General features: G+C 39.6%; 1 protein-coding gene across 1 annotated transcript; it reads left to right on the top strand.

Moving 5' to 3' along the window:
• Nucleotides 1–6: 6 nt before the first annotated feature.
• DR1 (down-regulator of transcription 1) lies at nucleotides 7–11,829 on the top strand. The gene is made up of 3 exons (XM_081326126.1): nucleotides 7–692; nucleotides 4,634–4,797; nucleotides 9,875–11,829. Exons 1-3 carry the CDS (start codon nucleotides 473–475, stop codon nucleotides 10,019–10,021), a joined length of 531 nt encoding a protein of 176 aa, XP_081182252.1. The 5' UTR covers nucleotides 7–472; the 3' UTR covers nucleotides 10,022–11,829.
• The last annotated feature ends 6,237 nt before the right edge of the window (nucleotides 11,830–18,066 follow it).

Raw genomic sequence — 18,066 nt, 5'->3', positions numbered from 1 at the left:
GCCGCCGCCGCCGTCTGGGTTGATCGTTCGTCGCAAAGTTCTTTCCTTGTTCTTAGCGCTGCCTTGCGTGTCTGGCGAAGGGAGTCCCAAGAGGCGGGTTGCCGGCTCTGCGCGTCGGGGAGAGGTTCGCCGGCGAGGCGGGGCCAGGAGGTGTTGCCTTGCGTTCCGGCAGCGGCAGCAGCAGCAGAAGAGCCCGGAGGGATGTGGCGGAGGCAGCGCTGATGGTTGTCGTCGCTGTGACTCGGGCACTCAATAAGGAGTTTGGCGGCGCCTTCCGCCCGGGCTCAGGGAACGCTTTCTGGCCGGACAGGACGGCGCGGAGGGCGACCCTCCTCCTGCATCGCTGCGGCCGTCGCGCCTTCCCGGTGCCTTGTGGCTTCTTCCCGTTTCCTTTCCCGGGTCATTCCGGCCGCCTCCTCCCGAATCTGCTCAAGTCGGTGTTGATTGACCGAGTCCAGCCGATCGATCCAGAATGGCTTCTTCTTCCGGCAACGACGACGATTTGACCATCCCACGGGCGGCGATCAATAAGATGATCAAGGAGACGCTGCCCAACGTGCGAGTGGCCAACGATGCCCGGGAGCTGGTTGTGAACTGCTGCACCGAGTTCATCCACCTCATCTCCTCCGAGGCTAACGAGATCTGCAACAAGTCGGAGAAGAAAACCATCTCTCCCGAGCATGTTATCCAAGGCAAGAACCTTCGCCTGGTCCTGCTTGTTCACTCACACACCCTGAAACTCCTCCCCACCTTGATCTTTCAGAGGATATTTTAATTGTCCTTTGTGATGATCTTAGAAGCCATTAAGCTATAACTTTTAATACACCGAAAGTATTCCCCTCATCTCCCCATCCTTTTTTCCCATTAGCCCTTATAACTTTTAATACCCTGAAAGTATGTCCTTCGTTTCCCCAACCCTTTCCCCATTAATTAGCCCATCGCTTGCGTTTAAAATATACTTGATATACTTGCCTGAGATAGTCATCTGCACTTCAGTGTCTGCCTCTATTCCCCATTAAAGCTAGTTCATTGCATATTCCATCCCTTCCGGCAACTTGGTAACAGCAGAAATCAGACAGGCAGGAGCTGTTTATCTGGAAATTTTTGTATCTCTTTAATTGTTGTAGTGTAATCCATTTGCATGAAAGAGGCACTTTGCAGATGTCAGCTTAATTCTAAATCAGCATATTTTTAAAAATGAAATGCCTGTGTAGTAGTAAATTTTGCAATTGGAAAAAGGGAGGCACTACTGATTTTTATGCGAGGCTGTAATATTTATTGCTTTGAGGATGATCTAAAAGAAAAAAAGGCTATCTGAGGCTGAACAAAGTATTTATGTTAAAAAACAGGAATGTTTTCTATTTGAGAAGAAGTCTGATTATAATTGTTTGTTTCCTGTAACTTTCTAAAAACAATTTTGTTCTCTTGTTCTCTGTTGTTTACCTTTTTATGAAACTGAAGGATCCTAGTCAAAGAATGTTAATCATGGTTCTTTGCTGATTCACACATGACAGCTTTGAGTAGATGATTACGTAATTCTTAATTGTGTTATTAACTTTTCTAAAAGGAAAGATTATGTTGACTTCTACATTGTATTTAGTGAAGACAACAGTGAAAGTAACCAAGGTCTTGGTTTCATTCAGCTGGTTTTTGATAATACTACTTTCAGAATCAAGACAGGTTTGTTGCTTTAAGAATAGAAAATGAAAAAGCTGCAAAAATGAGAGTAGTTCCGCTATGCTTCATCAACAGACCAGCATTTTTTTTCCTTATAGAGATCAGCTTAATAGCATGGAAGGCTTGCAAGCAGACAGACTCTCTCCCATAGCTGGTTCTTGGCTTTCTTATATACTTGTTTGACAACATGTTGTTCTATCAAAACCATGACTTGAGTAGATGACAGCCACGCCTCAAGGATGGTTTAGCTGATTTTCCTGCACATTGCAAACAATTGGGCTAGATGATTTTTGTGGTCTCTTTCAATTCTATAATTCTGTGGGATGCGTGTTGAAAGTTCTGTATTATTGGTATTAAACCTAATCACTTATTTTAAGAAAATATTTTTTATTTATTTTTCACATTTTTGAACCACCCTTCTCCCTCAAAAATATTTTCTATAGTACACAAATTTAAAGACTGCCTTGTATAATTCACTTTGTTTACAGCTGTCAAGAAGTACAAAAGAAATGCAAGACATAGAAGTTTAGACTATTAGAATCACGTAGAATGATTCTAAGGTTAGGACTTCCACAGTATCTAATTTTCCAGCTGAGTCTGGTATATGGTTCCCCCAAATTGAGAAATGGATAAAACATGCACATTTCAGCATCCTGTCACAGAATGATGGGTGTATTTTGGTTAAGCTTGGGCAAGTAACAAATAGTGACTGTTCAGTTTTGCTCATAGATTTGCACATAGTTACCCAAGGTTGAAACTAACATCCCATTCAATATATGCATGTCCAAGACTTGGCACACTTTGCTGGCCTGTCTAGCAAAAGAACTGAATTCTGATTCTTCTTAACATTTTCTACCTGTTCCTCTGGAGTGATAGCTCTTTGGAATTAACTTTGTCCAGGTTCTCCTGCTTGAGCAGGGGGCTGGACTAGAAGACCTCCAAGGTCCCTTCCAGCTCTACTCTATTCTAATTCTATTCTAATAGCAGTGTATTTGTACACAGAAACCTTCTCTACCTCAGATCCAATGTTTGCATAGGCCAAGGCCAATGTTAAACTGGCTGTCTCTCCTCTTTGCCCTCCCATTTCTGGTTAAATAATATTTGGTTTTATGAGCATTTATGTGGTTCAAAGTCCCAGGATTGCTCCCTGTTGCATTAGATTAAGCCTAAACCCATGCTTTTATAGTACACTGGGGATTCCCATTCTTTTGGCTGTGAGGGGCAAGGAGAATGATGTGCAAAGAAGCAGATAGGGAGGTACCAAAGGAATGGTGCAGATAAGTATCTTAAATATTTGTTTTCCTGGACTAATCAGAGTTACTATAAGTTGATCTCGTCTGGTTGCCAGTAGTTCATTAACAGAAGAACTTAACATATTTACATTTTTTGTGAGTCCTTGAACTTTCTTTTATTTTTGCTTATTTACTGCATTTGGTTTAAAATGATAGCTAGGCATGACATTGCAAGCATAGTGATATTTTTCTCATTCAGCAGTTGAGGGTTTTAGTAGTTTGACAAAATGTACAATATCTCTAGCCTAATCAGCCAAAAAGTATATATTTATCCGTTCTTAAACCTCTGGAAAAGTGAAATGATGCAAAATTAAAAGAAGTCATTGGGTTTTTTTTAAAGAACAAGAGATTCAGCCATTAGCACATCATGAACTTTAAATGTTTCTGCACAATTTAAGAAAATATTTATTGTGGACTTGCAGAGTAGTTTCACTCTTTGATGAGGTCTATATCTTTTTTGTCAGCAGTGCGGCAGCATCAAAGCAAAACTCTTGAGAAAGCCAAACATATCTGAAAAGATTATTGTATGAGAGAAGAGATAAAGCTTGCTGGTATTTAGAACAATTCTAAGACTATATTATTTTTAAAAACCACAGGAATGGGTTGGGTTCATATGGAAGATTTTTTCCCCCCTTTGTTATGAATTACCCTGATGATGCAATATTGAAGCTTGTCTAATGTGGATTCAACATGTTGATCAAATGTGAAATAAGCATCAAAATACCTAACATCACATTAGTATTGAATCTACATGTATGTCAATGTAATGAAATACAAATGATTCAATCGTCTCCGATAAGCTTTTGATTTAATCAATATTTTGCAAAATATAGGTAGTCTTCTCACAACTATTTGATTGGCGACCATTCACAGTTACAATGGCAGTGAAAAAAGTTACAACCAGTAGCATCCCCATGGTCAAGTGTGTTCAAAATTCAGGGGCTTGGCAACTGATATGTATTTATGACGGTTGCAGTGTTTTGGTGTCATGTAATCACCATTTATAATCTCCCCAGCTAATTTCTAACAAGGGAAGGCAGTGGGTAAAGCTGGATTTGCTTAATGAATGCCTAATTCACTTAAACACCAGAGTAATCATTTAACAGGTGCACTGATTTGCTTAACAGCTGTGTCAAAAAAACCTATAAAATTGGGTGTGACTCACTTAACAATCACCTTGGTTAGCAACAGAAATTCTGGTCCCAGTTGTTAGTTGGGGACTAGCCATCTATAGAAATATATGAAGTGTATATGTGAATAGTTATATTCATATATATATTCCTGGAGATTTAAGAACAGTATAGGAAATGGACACAGTTGTTTACAGAGATTAGCTTCAAGTGAAATATTTATGATAGATTGTACTCAGTGTGCCTTTTTATCGGTGGACGTTGGCTCTCCTTATTCAAGTGAAATCCTCCATTTATATCCAAAAGTTTTACATCAACAAAGGGACCTTCACCCCAACTTTTTGGTTATTTCTTAAAAGAATATCAACATAAAGATTTTGCTTTATGATATTTATAATATTTATAAATATTATGTGACCAATAAAAATACACTTATCATTTTATATCCATTTGCAGACTGCTAGTTATGCTAGATTGCTATCTTTTTATCTAAAATTATTTGACTTTATCGTGATTTTTTATTTTTATTCCTAGCATTAGAAAGCTTGGGATTTGGCTCCTATATCAGTGAGGTAAAAGAAGTCTTACAAGAATGCAAAACTGTAGCATTAAAAAGAAGAAAGGCTAATTCCCGTTTGGAAAACAGTGGCATTCCTGAAGAAGAACTCCTAAGGCAGCAACAAGAGTTATTTGCAAAAGTAAGTGGGAAAACAATATGAACACTGCACATGTAACATTTTTTATTAATTAATTGAAGTAATTAGCATCAACATCCTGCTTTTCCTCCAGGAGCTCAAGATACATAGCATTTCCTTCCTCAGTTTTTCTCTGCAACAGTGCTTTGAAGTGCCTAGGGCACGGGTGTCAAACTCGCCATGTCACGTGACGTGTTGCGATGTATCGCAACTTGTTTTGCATTGCCAGGGCTTGGGTGGGCCCGGCCTTCGCACGATGCAACCATCTTGCAGGCCGGCAGTTTGACACCCCTGGCCTAGAGTAAAAAAGGGAGTTATTAGCCCAAAGCAACTCAGAGAACTTCAATGGCTGAAGGTGGAGTAGACTCTAGGTCTCCCCTAATTCTTGTCCAGCTTCTTCAGTGCATACCATAATGGCTCTGATTTTGTCTGTATTTCTTAAATAAATGTTACCTTCAATGAAAATGGATCAGCTTGTTTCAAGCTTGATAGCCTTCAGAATTTTTGGAACTGCAGCTCCATGCATACCTGCCAGATTGGCCAGATTTTGCTACTTGCCATTTCAAAAGACCCTTTTTTTTCCTTTTCTTTTTTCCTTTCTTTTGTTGTAATCTTAGACTATATCTTGGAAATGACTTGGGCATCTTCTGGGTAAGATCTGTTTAGTATATAATAGATGAAAATGGATATGCATAAACAAAAATTTAGTAGAATTTGGACTTTCAGTCTAAACAAAAATATTTCACTGTAAGTACTCATAGTAAGACTATTGCATAGCTTAGTTTTTCAGATATTGAAGGAAACCTGCAAGCTTGTAATTTGCATAAAGTGAAATCTGTCTCTTGTTCTATTTTTCCACCTTGTTAAATGTATCGTACAAGTAATCCTTGAGAATTCCCATTGCTAAGCGATGCAGTCGTAAAGCTTGACGTCATGTGAGTGCATCACTTAGCAATGGCAATCCCAGCATTTTCTGTTGCTGTCGTTAACCAGAACCCAGCAACGTGGTGCAAGTATTCCAAGGCCCCTTACTCTGCCAGCCCAGCTGACTTTCATCAGCTTTATTCACTTTTGTACTTAGTCCACATTCATTCAGCACTTTTCCTGCTTTTCTTTAGTATTCTGTTTTCACTGAAGTGGAATTCAGCTTGCTTTTATGTTTCTGTTTATATACAGTTCTCACTTCCATATAATGAGTTGAACCTAAAAGGCTGTTACATACTTATAAGGTACAACTTGTAAATGGCATTTATAAGATACTTGTAACATACCAAGTTAGCATTTGCATGTCTTAACATTTCTCCATTTCTCTGTCTTCGGTGAACAAAGAAGATGCCTTTTTAGACCTCTTTACCCACCTCCCAAACATTGTTTTTATTTCCATCCAAATTTTCCTGTCTCTTTGGTTTATATCATGCTCCAAGAACAATTGACTCTGCCTCTTTTAATTTTTGCCATTCCTTGCTCTCTCTGGTAACATTCTTTGAAAATATCTTATTTTTTCTTTCTATATGCATAGCACAATATCCTTTTGTCATCTTCAACTTTTGCAGCAGTTATTGTGTTAAACACATCTTTCCCTCATCCACATTGCCCTGCATCCTTTTTTATACTAGATAACTTCATAAGTTCTGTAGCACTCTGAAACATTAATCTTTGCTTAAGATCATATTTCATTCATTCTAATTGGAAATTATTCAGAACTCATACTGTCTTATTCGGCACTCATTTTATTCTCAATTCTTCCAGGTCTACCTTTTTCTTGGATCCACTCTTCACACTACTGAAAAATGATCTGTCCCACATTCAGATTACCCTTTTATTTTTCACTAATTCTCATACATAATTAATTGTGCCCTTAGATTTGCATTAATTCCTTTTTCATGTAAGTAATTTATGTAATTGAAACAAGGTCATTGCTAAGCAGGTGCTCATTAAGCAGTCACAAGTGTCATTCATCTTGGAGTGCAAATGGCCAAATCACTTCATCTGCTCTTTCTTATCTCATTCCCATCTTCCCATTCATATCACCTAATAGAATAATTGTTGGCCTGGATTGCATTCATTAAGTGTGTTGCACAATTTCCTTGTAAACTCATCTCTGATTCTTCCGCTATCTCCTTCCAGTGGAATATAATATGCAGCTATTCCTAATCTGTATATTTTTACTGTACTTTCATACTCACCCATGACAACCTAAATAATTTCAGGTTGTACTTTCTGACATACATTTTAGCCAATACATTCATATTTAAATCTACACCTTACACATATTCAACTGTTCCACAAAGATCACATTCAGATTTATTACGTTCTTTCACTTTTTCTTAATTTCTTTACAGACAAAATATCTTGTTTCTTTTATTTCCTTTTCTTAATTCATGCTATTTGTCATTTTATATTCTAAATCACAATATATATGTCATGGTCATTGCCATAGATACTGATATTGCGGCCTTCACATAAAGCGTTTAGTACCTGCTTAGAGGAAGAATGGACTGGTTTACCATCTCTAATTATATCTATGACCCTTGAAACATTTTCTGTTGTCAATAATGGCAGTACTAGTCAATTTTGGTACAGTTTGGCCAGTATGCCAGAAGTGCAACAAAAGTCTAGTTCTGCCCCAAGCATTCTATGAAAGCTAAAATCCCTAATCTAGAATCTATCTTACATGCCAACATAGTTACATACAGCTCAGCAACTTTGACATTCTCTGTATTGACATGCAGAGAATAGAACAAAATAGAGTAGAGCAGAGCAGAACAGAACAGAACAGAACAGAATAGAATAGAATCTTTATTGTTACCTTAAATGTACATTAATCAGCATAATTAAAATGAAATTTTGTTGCATTCAGCTCTCAAAAAATACCATTATGCATATACCCACATACACATATATGACACACAGAAACATCACAAGTCTAGTACAAATCTATACATATACCTGGCGGAAAAAAGAATCCTGCGAATTTACAAGATGGATGGCATAAGGAACCAAATGTTACAGAACTAGTAGTTCTGCTATAAATACTTTGAAACTTCCTTCTAGAGGGGAGAAACAGAAACAGACCATGAAGTGGGTGTGTGGGGTCTCTAACAATGCTTCGAGCTCTAAGCACATATCCTGAATAAGGGGAAGTGAGCTTCCTATAATTTTCTCAGCTGAATGGACCTTCTATCTGAGGCACTACTACCACCAAACCAAACAGTGATGCAGTTTGTTAAAACACTCTCAGTCATGCCTCTGTAAAAAGTAGCCAAGGCAGAAAGAAAAAGATGTGTTCTCTAAATCCAATGCAGGAAATGCAAACGCTGGTTTGCATGCTTCACTAAAGATAAAGTATGAAGAGACCAAGTCAGATTGTTAGTTATCTGCACCCTCAGATATTTAATACTATTGACCACCTCCACAGCTGCAGCCCTGATACAAAATGGAGTATGACTATGCCAGTTCTTTCTAAAATCAACAATGATTTAAAATAAAGAGTGCATTAATGTCATCTACAGATAGATCTTGCTTAACAACTGCCTCAGTTTGAAAATATAATGGTGGTGAAAAAATAAATTTGTGGTAAATGCCCACACTTACAATCTTTGCAGTACATTTTCTCTCTCTCTCTCTCTCTCTCTCTCTCTCTCTCTCTCTCTCTGTGTGTGTGTGTGTGTGTGTGATGTGTTTGCTATCACAGTTAGTATTCATTCTGTACTTGACCCACTTTTATTTTCCTTTTTCCCTCTTGCAGAGCAAACAATTGCCTAAGCAAACTATCTCTTGAGTTGTTTTTCCCTGCAGTGAGCTTGTTTCTAAAAAGTGCTAACCCCAAGTTAACAAGCTCAGTTCTGTGACCTTAATTAGCTTGCTTGCAACTGCTGCCTGTAACGGACAAGATTTTAATTGCTTTCACACCTTCAACTTTAGTTTATCCCAAGCAGCGTGGGGCTCAGAGAGCATGCTAGACAAACAGCAGTAGCACATTCCTTTCAATGTGTATTCCCCATTGTATGCCTGCTATCTGTTATAATCCCATTTTCTCCAATGGATATAAATAAAAACATTACTTCTCTTTCTACTAAGTATCCTGGTGCTGGGATGAGCATTTGAAAGGGTGGAGGAGTGAGGAGTGCCTCCTGTTTGATCCTGGTGACACTTACCTAGATAATGTTTAGAAAGTTACTGTGCGAAGACCTGATTATCCTCCCATGCCTTGCAGTAGGTTGAAAGGGGAACCCCGGTTGGATGGGGTTTTTGCTTGTATGTCTACCTTCAGGCTGCATATGAATCTTTTTTATATATTATTCTAATTTTTCTTTACCGTAAACCACCCAGAGTCATCAGGAGTGGGAGAGCCTCCAAATCGTAATAGATAAGTGGGCCGACAAGCAAAACAGGCTTGATATCCCAAAGTTACTGTTTTAGAGCAGGGGTCCCCAACTCCCAGTCTGTGGACCAGTACCAGGCCGCAGCATGCCAGCAACCGGTCCGCACAAACAAGCAAAGCCCCATCCACGGGATGCAGGCAGCAGACAAAACCGTGCACCTTGCGGTCCATGGGAAAACCTCTCTCCATGGAACCGGTCCCTGGTTCCCAAAAGGTTGGAGACCTACCTCTGTTTTAGAGCAGACATGTCAAACACAAGGCCCGGGGATCGGATGCGGCCCGCGAAGTGGTTTCATGTGGCCCGCGAAGCCATCCTGGAAACAGTGAGGGAACAGCCCCCACTGCCTTGGCCCTGGCCCGGAGACCCTCCTTCTGCCAGAGACCCTCAGATCTGTTCCCACTCCTGCCCGGGCCCCCATAGTCACCCTTGATGAGAACGATGTAGAGCTGGCCACGCCCACCCAGTAGGCCATGCGCACTCTAGCCATGCCCAGCCTGGCCATACCCACCCGGCCCCCTGAGGGCAACCGCAATGCTGATGCGGCCCTCAATGAAATTTAGTTTGACACCCCTGTTTTAGAGGAAAAGCTTCTATCACTGCCTGGCTAAAAGTTATGAATCCCCCCCCCTTCACAGCTGGTAGGCGTATAGAGATATGCCTCAATTCATTCTAAGCTTCTTGCTTTACCTTCCTAGGCTAGACAACAGCAGGCAGAGCTCGCCCAGCAGGAGTGGCTTCAGATGCAGCAAGCCGCTCAACAAGCCCAGCTTGCTGCTGCCTCTGCCAGTGCGATCAACCAGGCAGGATCTTCTCAAGATGAAGATGATGACGATGACATCTGAAGCGTCCCAGGCTGAGCTTTCAGTCCTCTCACCAAGAAATAGTTTTCCTGCACAACGAAACCAGTGACACGAATGCTTGCCTGTAACTTGTGTCTTCACCTTGGACCAGCCGTTGGTGTTTTAAGGACGTCTGCTGTTGTGTGCTGTACATGTCGTCGAAACCGTCTCTTTGAACTTTTTGAGGACTTTAAAGGTTCAGTCTCATATCAACTTTGGATTTTTAATGGTGTTTATGGAAATTTTAGACAGCTGTGCGTCATTTATTTGATCAACAGTGTTAACAATAACATTTATAAACTATAGCAGAATTTATACAGAAACTCTACATTCACACTTGCATTGCTCTTCCCTTTTAACCATAGAATCTTGTGTAAACATTTTTAATTTGTGTTTTTGAAATAGAGCAGGCGTTTAAACTGCTTTGGGGAGAAAAAGCAAAGGGTTCAGTGTACTTTGAATTCTTTGTCTTTTAAATAAGGAAAGAGATACATGGCAATAAATAACATCGCTTAATGTCACCAATCTGAGAAATTATACATTTTTGCCAAACTAGAAAAATGTATGTTTAATAGCCGTTGTACAGCTACATGATTTTTTTTTTTTGTAATGGGGTAAAAAAATAAAATAAATATCATAAAATATTATGATATTGATTCAGTGTTCTGAGCAAAACAGGTATTTCATTTCAAATGTTCCCCAATTTGGAGAATTAAAATGGTTCTTGTTTAAAAGCTGTTTAATTTTAACAGTAGATGGGGTTACAAGCATGGTTTAAGCATATTAATGCACATGCTATTTGAAGGAAAAGTAAAATTTGGAAGAACAGATTTGTTTTTAATTCTGTTTGATGAGGAATGCTTAATTAAATAGGACTATGAAAGCAAACATTGGAATTAATGAGCATGCTCGCTGTCAAAGGAATCTTTATTTAATACTGATTATTAAAGTGTTGTCGTCAGCACAATGTTAACAGTTTTTCAGGCTAGTCTACCAATAGAGAAGTTTTATCTTGTCAAACTGATGGCTTCTACGTTCAAATAGGGGACTAAACAACAATTTAATTGCAAAGTTTAGTTTGGTGGCTTGAAAATCTAGGCTGGTCAACAAAAACCTGAATGAGGAATATCTTTGGGTGAGGTTTTTTTTTAAAGGGCAGTACTTAGCTATTTACAATTTGACAATATACTTGAAAAAAAGAACCTCATATTTCTCTGGTACTTTTTTGTAGAGAAAAGGTGCAGTGTCAGCTCTAGCGTATGGATACATCGAACATTAAGATTTTGATGGTTATAGAAATATGCAACTGAAAGGCAAAACCATCCTACCTGCAAAGCAGAGGACTAAATACGACATGTCGAATTAAAGGCCTGACTGCAATTTAAATTTTAAGGGGCTTCTCGTGAATTAACTTGCATCCTTATTTATACACTGGTTATTGAGAAATATGTTAGTTTGAATGTTGAGATGGAAAAAAAAAGATGGGTTCAACGTGTTAAGTATTGGGACGAGATCTAGTTGTCATGAAGGTTGATGTACCAAAGGTAGAAACACTAGGCTAATGAAACCATGTTAATGTGCAGTGTTGGCTTTTCTAATCTGTACTATGATACCCTTACTCTTCCTGTTTTAAATGAAACATTTTTTTTTAAGCAAGAACATTTTCTTTTCTGATGCAGAGTTCAGGTTAATATTTTACTGCATCTGGCATGTATCATAAGTTTGAATCCTTGCAACTTTTCCTTTGGACATTCTTGTGCTTTTTCATATGCTGTATTCCTCAAGCAATAAAATTAAAATGTGTTTTTATATTTAATGCTTGAATGTTCAGCTTTTTGGGGTAATGTCACAGAGAAGCTTGACACCATTCAAGCAAGGATGAAGTAACCAAAGAGATGTTCAGAAGAGTTCTTTTATTTGGGCTAGTCCTTCACCGATCATGTAATTTTCTCTTGATCACTCTTCCCCAAATGTACAGGTAGTCCACAATGTACAACAGTTCATTTAGTGACCATTCAAAGTTACGTCACTGGGGAAAAAAATGATTTTTGACCATTTTTCAAGCTTATGACCATTGTAGCATCCCCATGGTGACTTGATCAAAATTCAGACAGTTGGCAACTGACTCATGACGGTTGCAGCGTCCCAGGATGATGTGATCCCCTTTTGCGACCTTCTGACAAGCAAAGTCAATGGGGAAACCCGATTCACTTAACAACCAAGTTACTAATTTAACAGCTGCAGTGATTCACTTAACAACTGTGGTAGGAAAGGTTGTAAAATGGGGCAAAACTCACTTAAACGTCTCATTTAGCAACATACATTTTGGAGTCAATTGTGGTCGCAATTCAAGGACTTAACTCTAATCCCTTCTGATTGCACCACTTGTATTTTTGTTCATCAATTTCGGTCACCAGTAAAGAACCTTGTGGCTTTAACTTTGGGAGTTTGTGAAAATATATCAATTATTTCAACATTTTATAAACTAACCATTTTACAAGACCCAGTACATTCGTACATAGGTATTTCCTCAGCAGGAGCTTTCAAATTCCTTCTATTCAGATATTGAATGTTTCGGAGATGGTTGGCTGTACAATGATAAATCAGTTACTTCTCCATGATTGATTCACGAATATTGGTGAAGAGAGAATTGTATTAACATTTTTATAACTTTGCAAAATTAAGCAAGCAATGCCGATTACGTTTAGTCAGCAGAAACTAAATACAGGAGTCAAATTTTTCGCTGGTCAGCCTTTTGGTAAGATCAAGTGCAGTAATTGTTAAAACAAGAATCAAAATACAAATTTTGCTGGCATATCTTTCAACTTCCTACGTACACGCTCGAACAGCTATATGTCATAAAAATACATATTTCCAATAAAATATAAATTGACAAGTCCCTTCAATGTAGAAATACTTTCTATAATCATTTTCCTTCCTTTTCATTTTCCACAAGTTTGTATTTTCTGTCAGACATCTTACTTCTGGCAGCCCTCTACTTCACTTACTTTGTCAAAAATGGGGCACAAACAGCAAATTAATTGGGAGCGCTTAATCCTACAATACTGTTGAAACAAGAGGCAGAAACTTGGTCAAGTATCTAGATGATAGCCCGAATAGAAGGCCAGGATTTATTATATATCTCAAAAACAGTGAATTAATTGTAACCAATTAAGTTCCTTTTATTAATGGGCAAGCGGCGGGGGGGGAGAACAAAACTAGACAATACCTTTAACTCAAATAACACAGGTACAATGCAAGCTTTCAAGGTGACCTGCGCTCTCTAGTACCAAATGTATGGGAGAAAAAATGACACCTTTCCGCAAAATTAGACCAGGAGTTGTGACCGTGGTATATACACCTGAGGCAGGGAATGTTGTGACTCAGGGCCAGCCTGTGGGTCCGACAGCCGGCTCCAATGTATCGGATGACTCAGATGAGGGGGAGGAGGGAAACGAACCGGCTGATGATGGTTTGGAGACTTTGCAGAGCCCTCAGCCGGGGACCTCTTCTCAGCTGCGTGAGCCCGAGAGTGCGGAGGAAGATGATCCACAGCTGGCCCTGTTCAAGGACGCCCGACGCAGGAGGCAGTCGAGCAGGAACAAACAAAGAAAGGCTGCGGGACTCCTCGGGAGGAGGCACAGGGAGACCACGCCCTGAGCTCTCTATAAAAGGAGTGTTTGGGGAGGGGCTGGTTGCTGAAAGCAACTTTTCCGCTTGAGAAGACAAGCTCTAGTGTTTTTGTTAACTGCGTAATAAATCTTGGCAGATGCCTTTTAGCCTTGGACGCTCTCCAGTCTCTTCTTTCTGAATAGGGGTTTGCCTTATTACAAGGCCAGAAGAGGGCTGGTTCAGAACAGGGAATGCCATTATTATGATCACTGACCAGTCCAGCTTTGAGGAAGAAATATAATAGGTGAAATATATTTTAAGCCATTATTCTAGAGTTTTACCAATTTTGTCTCGTTAAAAACAACAAAAGCAGGAAAACTCACTATTGGGGGTAAATGTTAAGGGACAAAATAGCTGTTTAGAATTAAATTTGAAGTTGGAAACTAAGTCAGTGGCAGCTTTTGTAGAATCTTGATTACAACTAGCATTCTGGAACAAAAAAAGGGCAAAGGGCAGCATACAGGGCTCCCCTCCCCCTCCATGGGGATATGCACAAATGCAGAATTCAGATGTCCTTTAAAAATCTTTTGGAGGAATATAGAGGTTCCTGTCTATAGGTAGTCCTCGACTTATAACTACAATTGAGTCCAAAAATTTCTGCTGCTAAGCAAAACTATGGTTAAGTGAATGTTGCCCCATTTTATGACCTTTCTTGGCACAGTTGTTAAGTGAATCACAGCACTTGTTTAGATTGTAACACAGTTGTTAAGTGAATCTGGCTTCCCCGTTGACTTGTCAGGTGGTGGTTAAAGGTGGTCACGTGACACACACCCCCAGACACTGCAACGGTCATAAATACAGTTGGCAAATGTTTGGATTTTGATCATGTGACCAAGGGGGAAGGAATGCTGCATTGGTTGTAAGTGTGAAAAATAAATCATGTCACTTTTTTCAGTGCCATTGTAACATGGGTCACTAAACGAATGGTTGTAACCAAGGACTACCTGTACTTAAGAAGACACCAGATCCAGGTAACATAAGTATAGCTAATTGGTCAGGTATAAAAATACTTTTGTTTGTTTGTTTGTTTGAATTTGTTAGCCAACCGCCTCCCAATGAACTGCGTTCTTGATCCATGGAACTATTGCAGATTATTTTCAGGTCCCCATTTTTTTTAATCCTTTCATTCCAATGCCAGTAGGTTCGGTTTTTTAGTTCCCATTTGGGAAGAAACTGTTTTTACATGAAGCCCAAAGAAAATCCGATGCTATCTTTTTTTGCCTAGCTTAATTTCTGCTTCCTGGAATTCTGGTTGAAAGAGGCAAATCAGTTCCCTCCTAATAAAACCAAGGGTGCGGTACTCAATTTTAGGAACAGTTTAGATCTTTACAAAGGAGGCACTGGAAAAGGTATTTCCCAGTGTCTACACAGAAGTGATTGTCAGCAAGACAGGGTAATTCTTAACACTGAAATATTTGGGGGTGCTTCTGGGCAAGTAGTAAGGGTTCTGGGGCTAGATTATCGTCCAATCTTGAGGATAATTCTACAGGACACTTTTCATAGTTGGAAAGATAGGGCGGAGTTAAGGATGGTGCCATATTTTGCTGATAATGACTCATTCACACTAAAAAGAGGCAATTGTTTTGCAATCTTGCAAACCTCAAAATAGGTTGAGCAATAGCCTGCAAAATTGTAGTTTGTGCTGTGGCAAACGAGTCTGACAGCCTATTCATCAGGCACAAGCTACAACTGTAGCTTAGTGAGCAGTTACTTTATTGATCTGAAACTCTCAAGATTTCCTAGAACAGCAAATAGTTGAGACATGGAAAGCTCAAGATATATATATATATATATATATATATATATATATATATATATATATATATATATATATATATATATATATATATATATATATATATATATATATATATATATATATATATATATATATATATAGTTTTGTGTTAGCGTAGACTTGTGCTCATGTCACTTCTGTTGCAGGAGCTGCACTGGCTGCCAGTCTGCTTCTGGATACAATTTAAGGTCTGGTTATCACTTTTAAAGCACTACATGGCTTGAGGCCCTGCTGTTTGAAGGGTCACCGATCCCCCATTACATCTCTCCTGATGGACAGGAAGGCAGGGTACATTATAGATGCCACCTATCAGGGATGTAAACCTAGCAGGACCACCAAAAAAAGGACCTTCTCCATAGTGACTCCTTCCCTATGAACCATCATTCCTCCAGAGGAATGAGGTGCCCCCCATCCTGTGGCTTTTCCAAAAGGCCCTGAAGACACAATTTTATCAGCAGGCCTGGGGACTACAAATGGAGAGTTGATCAATTGATTGATCTGATCGAGTTGTTGTTGGTATGGTTTCTATGTGGTGGTGTTTTTTTAATGTTATAAGCCAACTGGAGTCACCTGTTGCAAATCTGATTGTGCTTTACTTCAGATGAGCCACTTCCAAATATTACCTTGCTCCCAGTACTTCAAGAATGTTTCAGTTCTCTTTGTTTAAGTAACAATTCATGAATATGTCAATGAAGGCCACCTTCATTACTCTCTACAAAAGCAGAGATTGCATGGAATCGTTATTAGATTAATCTGTCTTTTTCTCTGCCTGTTTCTGTGATGGTTTCTTACCATAAAGAAAGCAATATTCTCTGAGTAAGGATGAGAAAACAACATCTTCTACATTAAAAAAATAGTGGCATCAGCAAACTCATGGAAATTATATAATTTGCAATTCTCCTCTCTCTCTCTCTCTCTCTCTCTCTCACACACACACACACACACACAGAGAGAGAGAGAGAGAGAGAGAGAGAGAGAGAGAGAGAGAGAGAGAGAGAGAGAGAGAGAGAATCAAAACTGAACATTCTTGGCAACAAAGAAATGAGGAATGACTGCTCAAGACACAAGAAAAATTGAAGGACAGAAAGAGGATGGATGAATTGGCTATACCTGGCTGATACTTGCTACGGATCCTAAACTGGGTTATTTTACATGGTAGTATTTCATACTGTTTAAAGTTTTCGCATTTGAAAGATACTTGTGGGAGTACATTTGTCATAGAAGGAGACATGTTATAAGAAAGAATTGACTTCCGGTGGCGGCGCGGCGCCGGAGACAGCCCTTTCGGGCTGCCCGCGGCTCAGCTGTGTTATTTCCACCCGAAACAGCGCCGATCAGCTGTTCGGGTGGATTTGAAGCCCCCTCCTCGGGAGAAGAGGAGGGGGTGAGCCCCCAGGTAGGGGTTGAGTTCTCCGGGGCCGCCTGAGCTTAAAGCTTGGGCGGCTGAAGGATCGAACTCCCCCGTAGCCTGGGTTGCTCCCAGCTGGTCAGCGCCTCTGCTCCGTGATTTCTGGAGCGGAGCCAGGCGTTTGCGACCACCCCTGCCAGAAGGAAAGACTATGGAATAAAAGGAGCAGGCAGAGCGGTACAGGAGGAAAAGGTGAAGAGGACTTTTATTGCTGCTTTCTAGCTTAATGGATTTTATAAATTTAAAAGTGAAAGTGCGTAGTAAGTGAAAGTAAAGATGGCGGCTAAACCTCCTCCAAAAGCTCTTTGGAGTGCTGGAACTTCTCCGGTGCAACAGTCATCATTGCAAGCGTTGCTTCTTCCTGATGTATTGACACCGAAGGATTTACAAGATGCTCTTGGAAAATATGCCCAGGTAATTCTGGAAGCAATGGGTGATAAATTTGCAAAGATGGAGGAGAAGTTGGAGAAACTGGAGGAGAGAATAGAAGAGAGGATGGAAGAGAAGTTCAGAGTGATGAAGGTAGACATTTTGTCTTCAGTGTATAGAGTGGCTGAATGTGTGGAAGATTTGGATGAAAAAGTGGAAGATTTGACTCAAAAAAATGCCATATTAGAAGCAAAAGTACTGGAAAATGAAGATTTAAGAGACAAAATGGACAAAGAATTGAGTCTTGCTCAATATTACCAGATGCAGTATGCTGTTAGAATCAGAGGTTTAAAAGAGAATATTAAGGAAGATCTAAAGCAGCTGATTTCTGAGGCTCTGGAAGTAGTATTGAGTCAGCCAGCATCTGAAATAAAGGGAGGCATGGATAAAGTGTTTCGTGTGAATTCATGGATTGCCAGACAGAGAAAGCTACCTAGAGATGTGGTGGTTTATTTTGTAAAGAGGGAAATTAGAGATGAAGTTATTCAAGCTGCTTATGGTACTAAAGTCGTGATTGCTGATCAAGAAGTTTTGGTTCTAAAAGAAATTCCTCCAAAGATTTTAAGGAGAAGGAAGGATTTTACATTTTTAGTGCAAGAGCTCAAGCAACGAGATATAAGGTTCAGATGGGAGATTCCAGTTGGGTTGATGGTGATGTATGAAGGTAAAAGGTACCGTTTGACCACTGTGATGCAGGCGCGTGATTTTTACAATAACGTTTTAAAAGCAACCCCACTATCA

This window comes from Vipera berus (assembly GCF_964194415.1).
Source record: "Vipera berus genome assembly, chromosome: 3".
In the NCBI taxonomy this organism is placed as follows: domain Eukaryota; kingdom Metazoa; phylum Chordata; class Lepidosauria; order Squamata; family Viperidae; genus Vipera; species Vipera berus.
The sequence above is the reverse complement of the archived record's forward strand: the minus strand, read 5'-3'. Positions and strand labels throughout refer to the sequence as shown.

Coding starts and splice junctions, on each gene's coding strand:
- DR1 (XM_081326126.1), top strand. CDS start 473: ATGGCTTCTTCTTCCGGCAACGACGACGATTTGACCATCCCACGGGCG. Junction 693..4,633: donor TCCCGAGCATGTTATCCAAG/GCAAGAACCTTC, acceptor TTTTATTCCTAG/CATTAGAAAGCTTGGGATTT. Junction 4,798..9,874: donor AACAAGAGTTATTTGCAAAA/GTAAGTGGGAAA, acceptor TTACCTTCCTAG/GCTAGACAACAGCAGGCAGA.